A 15,153-nucleotide genomic window follows, 5' to 3' on the forward strand; every position below is an offset into this window, starting at 1 on the left:
AGGCTTCACTAGATCCAAAATTTCTGTGATTTCATATTGATTATCTGTGTCAAGCCCACAACATTTAATTCAAGTGAGGGCTTCAGTGACAAACTTTCCATGAACCTGAGAACCAAACTTAGGCAAGACAGGTAGATGCAGTCTGTACTTCAATGGAGAATAAAGACGGCCAGTGGTTGCCATATCATGTCTGTTATAACTACATGTGCATGTGAAAGATGCATCTGGTTGTAGAGCACTTCAGAGCCACATGGACTACAACACCTGACCAGAATTTGGTGGTCCACATGGTGAACAAAAGTAGAACAATTTTCCAGATTTCCCTCTGAGTCCAAGTCTTATAGGCTTCAAGGTTAAGTAGAGGAAGCTAAACACTAATCTTGGCCCTTAGAATGTTGAACCAATGATGTATTCACCTGCTATTTTAAACAGCTTAGATGAGCTACAATAACATAGATTCATAGATGTTAGGGTTGGAAGGGACCTCAATAGATCATCAAGTCCGACCCCCTGCATAGGCAGGAAAGAGTGCAGGGTTTAGATGACCCCAGCTAGATGCCTTTCTAACCTCCTCTTGAAGACCCCCAGGGTAGGGGAGAGCACCACCTCCCTTGGGAGCCCGTTCCAGACCTTGGCCACTCGAACTGTGAAGAAGTTCTTCCTAATGTCTAGTCTAAATCTGCTCTCTGCTAGCTTGTGGCCATTATTTCTTGTAACCCTTGGGGGCGCCTTGGTGAATAAAACCTCACCAATTCCCTTCTGTGCCCCTGTGATGAACTTATAGGCAGCCACAAGGTCGCCTCTCAACCTTCTCTTGCAGAGGCTGAAAAGGTCCAGGTTCTCTAGTCTGTCCTCGTAGGGCTTGGCCTGCAAGCCCTTAACCATACGAGTGGCCCTCCTCTGGACCCTCTCCAGGTTATCCACATCTCTCTTGAAGTGCGGTGCCCAGAATTGCATGCAGTACTCCAACTGCGGTCTGACCAGCACCTGATAGAGGGGAAGTATCACCTCCTTTACAGGTTTAGTAAACATGTTCACATCTGTCCCACATTTAAGAATTCAGAAAGATTCTGATGCATATCAGACCCACTATTCAAAATGCACTGCTTCCTGGAAGACAGCAATACAACAAATCAGTACTTTTACTTGGTGCCTCATTTTGTGCACCAGAATTCAGGTCGTTTAAAATAAGACTTGTGGCTAACAACATATACTCTATGTTTGTCCTGTCCTTCTCCAGCATTTGATGAAGTGAACTCAAGTTCATGGAAGCTGAAGGCATCATAGTAGGAGGCATCTTATATGTACCTTACCAACTAACTAAATTTATACGTACAGCACTATATATAAATTTAGTTAGTTGATAAGGTACATATAAGATGCCTTCTACTATGAAGTTATCCCATGGTAGAAGACTTTTTGGTGTTGTGATTTAAAAAAAAAAAGTAAAATTAAATTTTCAGTGACTGAGTAAGACCAAGTCAAAGATTTCCAAGGGATGTTCTTCCTATAAAACCCATGAGGAATGAGATATTCAAAAGGAAAAAAAGGTTATACATTTTAGAGAAGAACACTGGAATTATTTCCAACATTTGGATATGAGGAAAGTTTTCCACCTGTATTTTTACTTTCTGGAGAGAGAAGACAGGAAAACAGTAAGAATGCTAAAACCTGTACTTGAGATCTACCTCAAGTACATCTTAGAAATGAGAGGTAACTATCTCCCTATTCCTTCTGAATAACCAAATTAACTACTTGGGGTATACTGGCTGTTGGAAGTCACTTTAAAAGTACAAACTCCAACTGACTAGATTACCTGATCCAGTGTTTTTAACCAGGACTCGTGGTAGAGGTGATATCTTATTAGACCAACTAGGCTTTTGCAAAAAATATTTTTAACCAGACATTTGAAGTTTCCTATTAAACTTGGTGCAACAGGAACTGGTATATAAAATGTACTCTGAACATTAACTGTTAATTTTGGCCATACAATAAAAATACAGGACATCTAGAAGTTAGTTAAAATTCTGAGATCCTATACTCCACGCTGAGAATGGACAGGTTTAGTAAAGGACAGAGCTGTTCTAGACACATATGCCTACAGGTAACCAGAGGTTAGAATTCATCTGAGCATGTTGTTCAGTACAAGAGAAGAGTGCTGACAAAAGAAAGGATTGTAATTGCTGAAGTAATTTGCTTGTAACTGAAAAAATACATCACCTCCTAGCAGAGTCAAATTCTTATTAATTACCCCATTATGTTACCTCATCTTTTTACAGAGATTATTTAGTAAAAACTACATTCCATCAGGCAAAAGTTAACTTAGAAATGCAATCATTGAGGACTGTGTGCTTAAGTAAAAGCTTATTGGTTTAGCTGTCCACACTTGTTGCTACTACAAGTGAAGACAAACCTAACGATTACAATGTTTCAAAGGCCACTGCAATGTTTCAATGGGACAGCTGTACAGGCCCTCTGAAATATTCCAAACTACCACATCTGCCCAAATCCAAGACAAATTTGAATTTAAGTTGAGCCCCCAATTATATTCTAGACATGGATAATTATAAATTTCTTATAATTTCTGTGTCTAGAATCTAATTGGACGGTTGTCTTAAAGTTGCTACCCACCCACCCAGTGCTACAGCAGGAAAGCAGCAGCCAGGGGAGGTAAGGTAGCGTGGGGGGAAAATAGGAGCCTAACTCCATCCATCACCCCTCCCCCCCCCCCCCCCCCCCCCAAAAAAACTCTCCCCACCTGCCCCAACCTTCCACTGCTTTCCCTGGCTGATCCAAGCACAAAGGAACTCCCACAACTTCTCCTGACCCACAGTGCAGGAAACAGCTGTGCAGGGAGCCTAGATCAGAGAGGAACAGTAGAAGTGGCATGCAGGTTCCTCTTTCCCTGCCCAGCTCCCCTCCTACTTCTTCACCCTGGCCAGGAGGAGGCTAGGAGGGATCTGCACTGTACCACAGCTGCTCCTTGCAACAGGGTAGGAGCAGCTCAGAAGCAGCTCTGGGACTCCCCTGTGCCTGCATCAGACTTCTCCAGCTGGGATGTGGAGAACAGCCATGCACAGATTCCTCCTTCCCTGTGAAGCTCCCTGCCTGTGCAGGAAGGGAGCGGGGAGAAGAAGAGAAGAGGGGACAGCAGCCAGAGAGCAGGAATTGATACTGATACTGTTCCCACCAAGCCAGACTCCCTGCACCACCGCACCCCATAGCTCCCAGCTGGAACAGTCTGATACTTAAATCGTAAAATGAGGTTGGCATGATAAATTGGGGTGGGGGGGCAGGAAGAAGTGGGGAACACCTCACCTTGGAATCAGGTAAAGATAGTAGTACCTCTTTGAAACAGGTCTGCTCTAGCACTCCCTGACCGGCACTAGAGAAGGCTGCAGTGCTTTGAAGTGTTCCCGCAAGGAACGGCATAGAGGCAGGGATGTGTCCCCTGGGGGTACTGTTTCAAAGAGTTTAACTGTTACATTTGTTCACATCATAAGTAAGTGTGAATTTAAGACGCTGGTTTTGATCTTGTAGGCCTTTATAGCAATTTGGGGTCTAGGTATAAAATCAAGCATTTCTAAGCTGCAACCTGTGACTGGCACATGCTAAAAGTTCCCTGATTTAGGACAGGAGAGATGGGCAGTTTCGGTTTTTGTTCTCCCCTTCAGTTTATCCAAGCTAGAATATTTCAGCCTGTGCTGACATTTTATTAGCATTTGCTTTTTTTTGTGTGACTGATTTACGAAGAAAGCTAGGTAATTCAGAATTTCACTTTCTATATCTTAAAGGAGTACAAAGGACTTAGAGCCACTAAGGATGAGTACCTAAAAGACAGGTCAAACTCATGCATAATAAAAGCCTATTATTGCTATCATGGTGGTACCTAAAGAAGTCCTCAGAAGAACTAGGGGTCCGGTATTAAATCAGTGTATATACACATCAATTTTTAGTTAAAACATCCTCTTTATGACTATGATTTTCTTTCTGAAAAAAAAACACGTTATTGAGTTTGGAGCTAAAGTGTTAGATTTACAGCACAAAGGCTGAAGTCCTTTCTGAACCTGGTTTGGGCATTAAAACTTACCCTATCATAAACAAGATTTTATAGGCTCTTATACAGAGAAGACTTACTACAATAAAAAGTATCATGATGGGTGACATCTGACACTAAACGCACTTTGTCCCCTAGAAACTGGGCGAGACCAACAACTATGAAGTACCAAGAGATCTTCTCATACAACTGTTGGCCCTGAAAGCAAATGAGCAGCTTACAAGAGAAAGTCACTCAGTCCTCTGAGAGATCTCCCCCCCACAATTTAAACCTTAGCTGTGTTATATTTGATTAGCAGTCCCTCAAACACTGCTACAGCTGGGAGAAGAAACTGTTTCATGACAGTTCCTTTAAATGTTTCCACATTTTAGATATGAAACAAACAAAATATAAAAAAAAATACACAACTTCAAACATGCCTCAAAGCCTAGCAGTTTCTATATAATAGTAGCTTACAAGTGAAAGTTTCCCCCAAATCTGCAGCATTCTAGGCAAAATCGTTTAGATCAAACACACTGGTACAGTATTTATACAGCAAGCTGTCTTTGGAACAGCACTTTCATACTACTGCATTAGGAATACTTTAGGGTTACATTGTTACAAAGTTAATTGACAACAGCAAGTTCAAAGCAATCCTCCACCTACTTAAAAACTTAGTATGACTCTTCCAAATGGCAGGACTTCTGGAGGCATCTCTCAATTAGTGTCAAGACAGTTAAAAGGGAGGGCCCCATTATTTAACTGGAGTAAAGCAAGCAAAACAAAAACTAGATCCAACTGGCAAAACAGAAGAAGTCCACTAAGGGTTTTAAAAACTAAAGTAATTCTGGCCTGATTGGTTAAATGAAAGGATCTTTGAGCACACTTGATGAAGATGTTTCTACCCGATATAAAAGATCTAGGCAGCAGCATTCTGCATGTACAAGAATACAAACAAAAGTAAGCCCTAGAAGAAGTTAATATTTGAAGCATGAAGAGAGAGCATTGTATAGATAAAGACTTTGGTAGAGGCAGGATAAAAGGCTATGGATACATGTTGCCAAGGTTGTGGAAATTATAGTGGACAAGTTTGCAAAGGACCCATGTGGAGGTCAAGGTCAAAAACGAATGCAGAGGCAAATGAGAGGTCAGTCAGAAGGCAAAAAAGGTTTGAAATCCAGATAAGCATGTGACAGATATGAAAGTGAAAGATTACATTTAAAAGTATACTTGGTCAAGGCAAGTACCAACCCCAGAATGAGTGCAAAAGTGGTAACGCTTATACAAAAATGGTGGTTGGAGCTTTAATAGAAGACAACTACAATTCTTTTGCTGAGAAAGCATTAGCCAAGACTCTCAACATAAAAGTAATCTTGGGTGCCAAGGAATGAAGTGCCCAGAACTCACTAGCTATTTCTGAAAGTCTTGGCTGACAGAGAAAGCTTTAAAAGAGTAGGAGCACAGTAAGGGGCTGCCAAAATCCCAGATGAAAAACTGGTATCAATGGTTTGTTACATGAACATGGTCTCACTTCATTGTTAAAGCACCATTGGCTACACTCTTCCACAATGTGACTAACAGGAACCCTCACAGTAGTAGCTGGTCATGGCCAACTTCTTTGTAAAACAGGGATATTGATACATTTTCAGAATATGGTAGCAAATAAAAAGGGATTTGAATGTGATAGAATGCCAGGTAACAATTGGGACCAGAGATAGCAAGGTTTCATATGTGGAGATGGTAAAAAAGTGTGTTACAATAAAAACACCAACTGTGTGTGCAGTATGTGTATACCTCTTATGCTCTGCAGTCTCCATTACTAGTAATTCCTCTTCAGCAAATATGAACCAAGCAAGGGGCAAAGGCACGCTCCTGCCTGTTAACACCTTGATGTCAGGTAACGAATAGTATAGTTTGTACACTATCGCTATGTAGAATTATTAAGTGGCTGTGTTTTGACCATCTTTTCAATTTGAGTTTAAAAGGACCAATCTCCCCTTTTATTAAGTTCAGGCCTTATTTTTTAATTTAAATGTTCCCATTAAATTAGTTTGTATGTAGACGATACAACATTTGCTATCAGTATAAAATGGATCCTGGTAACAAATCTAGTTTGATTTTTTTCAGTTACATCCAGGCTCAAGCAAAAGGTTCAAGATGAATCTTGTACCAGATCCAGAAAGGGAGAAGAACCAGTATAGAACTAAGCAGCTTTCATATGCTTCTACCCAAGTCTCCACATATAGGGGAATGTGATGGTGTTGAGAGATTAAGCGGGTCTTCCACCATCCTAGCTATTCCTACTCCCCACCATACTTTACTCCAAACAAGGTTTGTTCTTTTACATGTGCTGCTCCATCTACCACTACCTAATCCCACCAGGCTTTTCCCCCCCCACCACTTGAATGGGAAAAAAAAGGGTTTAGACTGTTCCATATATGAATATGTGAAGGACATTCAAATAAGATTGTTTAAAACTGGAATCCTTGCAAAGTTTGTGCATTATTGTTTAAAATTTGGTATCTAAGGTCTTTAACTATTGGGAAGAAAAGCTCAAATGAAAATTGAGATTCAGATGCAAAATACGAGCCAATATTTAAATAATGCCAATTTCTTTATTTTGCACAGAACTGATAGGAAATGTGCAGCAGTCATTTACAAGCAAAATTTACTGTGTGCATTAACCTTTCTTTATACATTTCACATAAAATTTGTTTTCATACATTTTTGCTATGTAGAGAGGTCCATGACTTATGTAATAAGTTTTAATGTTTCAAAGCTTAAAGCAGCAGAAAGGAAAGGGAATAAAAGAATAAATTTCTCTACAGGTATTAAGAAGGACAATAAGATGGGAAACAAGTTTCAAACATCTGTGTCTCATTTTTAAACATTTTGATTTTGACAATCAGGTCTCAAAATACAAAACAAAAAGAGTCCATAAACACTAATCCAAGACCTATTTCAACACTTCCCAATAACTAATGCACTGTTCTGGGCGATTACAGGGTGCTGACAGACGGGGGGGGGAGGAGGTGGGGGGAGGAGGAGGAGGAAGGGGGAAGAACACAAGAAACCTCAGCGCTTTACTGAAAGAGGAATCAAGTCAGTTTGACCCACCACTCCAGCATCTGTATAGCTTGCGTGTTTCAGTGGGGCTTTTGGGGGCTTTTTTTCTAGTAGCTGATTGAATCAGCTATTAGATAAAAGCGCCAAAAAGCCCTGCTGAAGCATGCAAGCTATACAGATGCTTGGAGAGCTGGGTCAAACTGATGCAATTCTTCTTCTGAGCATGTATTGTGCTTGGTCTGGGGGCACGCCGAGCTGAAAGTAAAGCACTGTTTTTAAATTTTTTTTCCACATCTGTAAGCACCCAACCAGATATTTTATGCCACGATTCACTGGAGAACCAGTTTTTAAGCCTATATTTTTCTGAGGTACAAGTCTTCTCTAGAATCAATCACACTGCCCAGCAATGAAGATAGTAACTTCACTGCCTTTTCCAGCAGTATTTTGACAGAATTAAAACTGTATGACAAGTCTTTCAGCCACTCACCCCCAAAACAGCCACTCTATACCAAACAAAACGTCACCATGAAAACCCTCACAATCAGAAGCCATACCATTAAAACAATTAGTGAAGCCAATTAAAGTCTCTAGTAATTCATTTTAGAACCAGTCAAATCTGTTTGCCAGGGGGTTAAAGGAAATATTAAATGTTTTACAGGCACATGCAACCCAGGAACACTTCAGTCTTGAGTCTTTATGCATTTGAGTATGAGGCCAACTGTCTAGATAGGTATTAAAAGGCTTTCAATTATAAACATAGTATTATTACCATCTAATGTCATTTGTAAATCACAGCAGAGGTGTTAAGTCTAACTGGCATTACTTTAGCTGACAGAAAACCATCGAATACACACTGGATGGTTTTTTTTTTTAATTTGGGTCCTTTAAAATTTTTTTAAATATTATCATCTTGCCCCATGTATCCCTCTATTTATGGTTATTGACCATTACCAACAGCTCTGTTTTCGTTTGGAAAGAAAAATAAATAGTTCTGTTCTAGATTAGGTAGGAGGTAGCTTAAAGGCACCTTATTAAAACACTGAAAAATGCAACTGCACTGGAGTACCAAAGTTAAATACTGAAGTGGTCTCCTTTTACAGCTCTAAAATAAAATATGAATCGTTAGAATAGGAAAAAAAAATAAAGAGCCATATTTAAAGCATTCCATTATCTTCATGCAAAAATTCAGCACTAAAAGTTCAGCAATTTAACTGACTATATGTCCAAATTCTTTGTATTAATATAAACCAATTTTAGGCTTCAAGAATAGCAAAATAGTCTGTTGGTTTAAAATTGCAAAGTTTTGTGAAGTGTCTCTTTTTAAAAAAGTTTGATTTTGAAAACAAAAGAAAAGATGAAAATGAGTGAGATGATAAAAAAGTTAATTGGATGTATAAGAGGATCAAGTCTTCAGCCTAAATACTGATTCAGGATTACCAATTGGTAAAGCAGTCCTGTAAGTGTTCATTTTCCAATGACTGATCCTTGAAAACATTCAGTTTGATGGAAGCAGTGCTGTTGGAGTTTGTACACAAGATTCAAGAACGCCCCTGGCTTTTTTAATCCTCCATGTAAGTTAAATGCTGGAAGTTGGAGTCCTGCTGCTAAACTAAATGCTGCTTCTATTTTTCCTAAAATTCTCTAATATTGATATGGGCTTTATTGTTGCTTTCTGCTTGACTGAAAGGAATTTCATGTATGCTTTTCAATTAAATTCACTTCTCAGTAAAAAAAAATAAATTCTCACACAGGGCCTTGTTAGCATGTAAATTAGTGTACTAGGATACAATAATAGGTTCATTAGCGTAAATGCAGCTTTCAAGGCCTGGCCTACATATAGGTTTCATACTGATGTAATTGTTAGCTAAGGATAGTTTTCCCCCACTCCTCTCCCACCCTTTACCAGTACAGTCCTCTGTGTGGGTGCTGTTTTACTGATGTATTAAACCAGGCTGGCTTATTCCTTTATAAAAACTATACCTTGTAAGAGGTATGGGCATGTGAACAAGTTATCACGAGATAAGCTTGGGTGTGAGTTTACAGCATCTCAGCTACTCTCTAGTAACTGACAGTATATGCTGGTTCTTATCCCACAGTAAGGAGGAGACAGGTTGCCCCTCCATGAAGGCAGGATAAAGTACAGACAGCTAACATGCAGTAGCCAACCCACTGTAAGCACACACATTAAGCTTACCTTGCAGGAATTTAAGCAATCCTTTATAAAACATTATTATACGAGTAGAGGCATCCACACCCTACCCCACGGTTCTACTACTTCCCTGTGTCTTTCTTTGGGCATGTCTAAATGTACTAAATTGCCTGAAAAGAATGATATTTTTTTTTTTTTTTTTGTTAGAGGGGCCTGTAGCTCAGAGACCCAGCTGAAATGCCAGTTGCCAAGAGCTGCAATAATAAAGATGAACTGTAATAAGCCAAAATATTGTAGAAGAAACATTCCCAATTCCTAGTCACAGACCAGGATCTCATTTTGGCCAGTACAGAAACAAATTAACAAAACAATTTGGTGTATTAGTAGGTAGGCCAGATTTGGAGCAGTCAGTATATTTATATGGAGATGATACTTCTTCCAAGGATTGTATTTGGTGTGGACAGTTAGCTACAGTTACTGGAGAGCAAACAGACTCCTTCTCAGCTGAGAACCAGGCAATAACAACATCTTCTGTAATTAGGAAGTCACTTAAAAGGTAGTTCCGATTACTTTAGAAACTATACCATGCAACCTCCAGAAGAATTTTTCCTGGTTTTGTTACTAGAAGTTAGTTGTAATGGAAGTTATATGGAAAAACTGTTCCATCAGAACAAGGATATTTATGGGCATTATGCCGGCATTCTCAAAACAGACAGGGAAAATGCACTAGTGGGCATAAAGCTGTGACTTGTTAAAAAAAAAAAAGTGCCAAGGAAGATCTGCCTGAAAGCAATTAAAATGATGCGATTTTAAGAATGATCTTGCAAGCCCATCAGAGTTAGGATCAAAGCCTTATTACACAGTTGGGATTATCCTGGAGTGTTGCAAAGCAGATATTTTAGCCATAATGGTTCATAAAACAGGACCATAACCCTGCCACTAGCCTTGGTTCAGGACAAAACATAGCAAGTCAGAACTTAAGAATAGCTTTCAGGGTCTTCAAGTGTACATTTCACTTAGTGCAAAAGGTCTTCTTCCTTTCACCGAACTGTCATTTGAGTGAAATAGCCCCAAAATGCAGTTTAACAAAAAAAGAGAGTAGAGAACCTCTCTTATTTGTCTAAATTAAAATTCCCTTTTCCCTCCAAATTGAGTGCCAGCTAATTCGAGGCACCCAACATCTTTGTTGAGGATAGCTTAAAAAGCTCCATACATTTATTCTAGGCTACAAATGCTACTGTTTTTTCCCCTAGGGAGAAGTTTAGAAAAAATTATGGAAACCCTAAGCCCCTGACAAGCCTCTTGTAAAAAAAGAGAGAGAAGAAGAAAAAAAAAAATTAAAAGTCTACACTCAAGTAGCAAGAAGACATAGCACATACTTCCAAGGTCACTATCTTTAGATTTAAAATCATTTAAGTGTTTATGCAAAATGGCTGCAAAGATCATAACAGTGGCAATGTCTCATGGAGTAACTTTTCTCATCCTGTGACTATAAACAGTTTGGAGTCCCTTTTTCTTAAGCTGCTAGTTAACTTAATGCACAAACAGTATTCAATTTCTCTCCTTCCTACAGAAGAACCTGCTGAGGCAAAGCTACTAGAATAGGCATGGAAACATAATAGTTCCCAAATCCTGAAAATAAATGGTGTATCGGAACATTTTTGTCCATTTAGCCCTCCAGTTACAAAGCCTGCTGCAGTATCATAGCAATCAAGCCATGAACTACCATATTAAAATCAGCATTTGTTTTCATAGGACATCACAGATTGCACCTCTCAGTGTGGATGAATCCTCTTCGCTGACTGAATGTTCATGACCATGTGTATAAAATCAGCATAATATTAAAACCATTTGAAGCGCAGAAATAAAATAGCACTGAAAGTTGTAATACATAGCAAGTTTGTTATGTGTGGAAGGGAACAAGCCAGCTGAGGCAGCTGACAGGTGGCTTTATCCCTTTTGTTTGCAGAAATTACCATAAAGAATATTTTGCACAATGTTTTTAAACTCTGATGAGCACATGCATGTCAACTCTGGAGTTGCATTGCCTACGCTTCCTTTAAAGTTCTCATGGAAGGCCAAAACCTGGCAAGACTGAAGAACCAATATCTTGGCATAAAATTATTGGGCACAAAATACTCCACCTTCCTTATAAAGCTCAATGTTACAAGGCTAAGCACCCATTAAACCTTCTGAAAAGAAGCTGAAAAGGGCTCATTTAAAACAATATTTTCCCCATAACAAATCCTAAGATAAGTCACAAGTAGCATTCTAGCTTTGATAGCTGGCTACTCTCTTCTTCCCACCCTGGCTCAGAGAAGCTGAAAAGAATGAACAAACTGGATCATGTTCATGGCTGCCCTGATTCACCTACCTGATATAGGGATCCCTCCCAGACCTGTGCTGTGCTGTGGTGGGAGATTCAAGTCCAAGAAATTACTATTTGAGGTGGGATTTGCTGTGTGGTTCAAGTGCATGATGTTATTGCGTGGGAAAGCCATCCAAGGATAGCGAGCCGCTTGGCCTGGAAAACTGAAGGAGTTGTAAACTGCTCGGTGCTGCTGAAACTGTGGGAACCTCTGTGGCAAGACTGGAAAGGTGCTACTGAGAGAGTTGGCATTTGGGGGTACAGCAGGATGCAGGAATCCGGAGCCTGACCCTTTGGCGGTTGTAGTGTGTGGGGTAGGGTTCTGAAGAGATGTGGGCGAGAGGGAAGGTTGGTCTTGGACTGACAGTTCCTTCTCAATCAGGTCTGCTAAGGCTTTGCGGGTGATATCAAAGGGGTCAAACCCTAAGTCGTCCTCTTGCTGTTTGGAGGAACCAAACCCAAAAGCCGCTTGCCAGTCTGTAGAGGAGGATACTGGGATGGTTTCTGTGGGGCAGAAAAATAATTATATTTAATTATGCATACTTATTTCCTTAGCCCCTAAAAAAAGAGGGGGGGGGGAGAGACCATTTTTAATAAGGCAGTATTTTCAACCTCAATCCAATTAAATGTTAATATTCTTTCACGCTATATACCATTTACAACACTGCATCAAAATCATCTGCTACTTAAATTAGATCTACTTCCATAGATCATCCTATCTTCCTGTTACACCTAACTAGGGATTTGTGAGAATTTGAGATCGTAATCTTCTGTTTTATTGCATGATCCAGCAGAAACAAACAGTCCAAGTTCAGTACACAAACAGAGCCTTTAATAAATACCTTTAACAACAAAAAACAAATACATACAGTCCAACTAAATAGATATTCTTACTGAATGTTGAGTTTGTACCAGTAAAAGATCTATCCACTAATACATTACTCAGTGGAAGTGTGACTAAGCAAAAAAAAAAAATCCTTAGCCTGATTAAATAAAGGTTCTGTTCAATTCAATATTTTGCTTTTAGCTCTACTGTGCTTCAGGGCTGCTATGCAACAAATTCTGTAGGAGGGGAGCAAAAATCTGGCTTCATTGTGTATTTAAATAATTCTAAGCAAGCCTAGAAATTGATTGTTGACAATGCATAAAAGAAGCTGAATTACTTGATTTCTTATCAAAGTGCACATTTAACACAAAAAAGCTGTAGAAAATAGCTGTACTAAAATAAATGCATTTTAATGACTGTTGCAGGCATGAAATGCCCAAAGTTACTTCCTTGAATTTCTATTCTTTCTTTTTCTCATGCAGTTGTTTATATTTAAAGCTATTTAGCTCATAGTCTCCATGAATGCTGGGAATGGTCATTAGATTTTGAAGAAAAATGCAGAGAATGTATTGAAGAGAAACATTTTGAAGCCTCTCTATATAAAGGCAGTCTCTCACTCATCTGCATCATCTCCTCCTGCTGACAGCGAGAATGAAGCCAGTGTAAAACAGACTACTGGAAAAAGTATTGCTTTAGGTGACTGGAAAAAATTTCTGAAGTTGCTTATTTCACTTCTTGAAAAAAAATGGATCTATTAACTTTCACATTAATCTTGAGCTGGACATTCGACGTATGCAGACAGATGGACACACACTATGTATAAAGAAAAAAGTTTTAAATATGAAGGGTCAGTTAATTAGCAACAATGCTTTTGACCATCATCATTTGACACTGGCGAGGGAAAAAAAATCCTTTGGGAGATGAAGGGGAGGAAGTACAAGTGTTGCCTAAAAGTTCTCTTCCCCATGTTTCTCATTCCTTGTATTGCAAGTTGAAAGACTGCATGCCCCACACAGTTCCTTACTAACAAGATTATAACTTCAAGTAGGTATGTAGCTTACCTTTTGATACTTAACTCAAACAAAAGTTATGCTGATCTTAAATTAAAATGACCTGAAAATAAGTCCCTTTGGTTCAACTAATAAGACTTTCCAAGATGCAGAATTCTCCAAAAACCAAAATTCCTATAAAGCATTTGTGCACTTAAGCACTTTGTGTTATGTTGTTGATCACTACAATGTGGATGTACCAAATACAGAATATGCCATTCATGCAAGCAGGAAAGCAACTTAGGTTATGTCACCTCTCTACCCAGCACTAGTTAGGCCTTAACTGGAGTACTGTATGTAGTTCTGGGCTCAACATGTTTTTAAAAAAAAAAGGACATGGAGAAGTTAGAGAGGGTCTAGAGGCAAGCAACAAAGATGATCAAGGGCTTGGAAGGCAAGTCATACGAGGAGAGGCTGAAGGAGCAAGGCTTGTTCAGTTTACAGAAAAGGCGTTTAAGAGGGGACATGGTAGTAGTCTTCAAATACGTGAAGGGCTGCCATAGAAGAGGGAAAGCACCTTCTCTCTTTTGCTGCAGAGGACATGGACCAATGGCTTGAAGTTGCGGCAAAGTAAGTTTAGATTAGATTAAATATCCAGAAAAACATCTTAACTGTAAAAATAGTGAGGCAATGGACTAGACTGCCTAGTAGGGCTGTGCAAAGCTTCGGTCCCCGATTCAATTTGGCGGAGATTCAGCCCGATTCAGTGGCCGAATCTCCAAATCTGAATTGAATCAGGAGACCCTTTAATCTCTGAATCAAATCAGAGCCCTCCAAATTGATTCAGAGAGATTCCGTCATAGACACAGCTTTAAATGTTTTTTCTACATACCTCTAGGTAGCAGGAGGCTCATGAATGCTGCAGTACTGGGGCGCATGGAGTGTCCCACAGAAGCGCAGGAGGCTCTCCAGCGTGCTCGGCAGCAGACCCAGAAGTGGACCAGAAGCACTTCTGGGTCCGCCAGGGAGCGTGTGGTGGCCTCCCTGCACCCCCACAGCTCAGCAACTGTTGCCTCCTGGGTCTCAGGGGGCAACCGGGGTCCCCCTGTGGCTGACTGCTAAGCTGGGGGGGGGGGTAGGGGAGCCCCCCGCACGCTTCCTGGCAGACCCAGAACTAGACCAGAAGTGCTTCTGGTTCACTTCAGAGTTTGCTGCCAAGCACCAGGGGGGGCTGCACTCCTGTGGGATGCTCCATCCACCCCAGCATCACAGCATTCACAAGCCGTGCCTGGTAACCCAAGGTATATAGAAAAAACATTTAAGGCTGTGTCTATTTCGAATCAGCATCGAATCTTCAGATTTGGCAGAATCGAATCTGGGACAGTGATCTGAATCAACTAATTGAATCCCTATCCCCAATTTGGGCTGAGTCCAAATTGAATACGGCCCGTTTTGCACACCCTTATTGCTTAGGGTAGTTGTAGACTCTCCATTGCTGAAGGTGTTCAAGAGGCTGAACAGCCACTGGTCGAGGATGACCTAGGTAATAGTTATGCCATGGATATTTCCTATGATTCTGGGCTCTGCTAGTTGCTCCCCTCCTCCCCACCAACTTTTTCTGCTATATATCAGAATATCATAAGCCTCCCCAGAGACAATGGGTGTTGGCTATAGCTAAGAATGGAGACTTCAACTGGGGTGTGCCAATTTTCTTGCTAG

General features: G+C 40.2%; 1 protein-coding gene across 9 annotated transcripts in view; it reads right to left on the bottom strand.

The window, feature by feature from the left end:
- Nucleotides 1-15,153, bottom strand: part of CNOT4 (CCR4-NOT transcription complex subunit 4) — a 119,958-nt gene that overhangs the window by 15,233 nt on the left and 89,572 nt on the right. For all 9 annotated transcript variants that reach the window (XM_006261158.4, XM_014595260.3, XM_014595269.3 and 6 more), the window contains one exon: nt 11,626-12,123. In XM_006261158.4, the coding sequence (XP_006261220.1) occupies nt 11,626-12,123 (498 nt within the window). The remainder of the gene's footprint in view (nt 1-11,625; nt 12,124-15,153) is intronic.

Source organism: Alligator mississippiensis, chromosome 4 (genome assembly GCF_030867095.1).
Source record: "Alligator mississippiensis isolate rAllMis1 chromosome 4, rAllMis1, whole genome shotgun sequence".
Lineage (NCBI taxonomy): Eukaryota > Metazoa > Chordata > Crocodylia > Alligatoridae > Alligator > Alligator mississippiensis.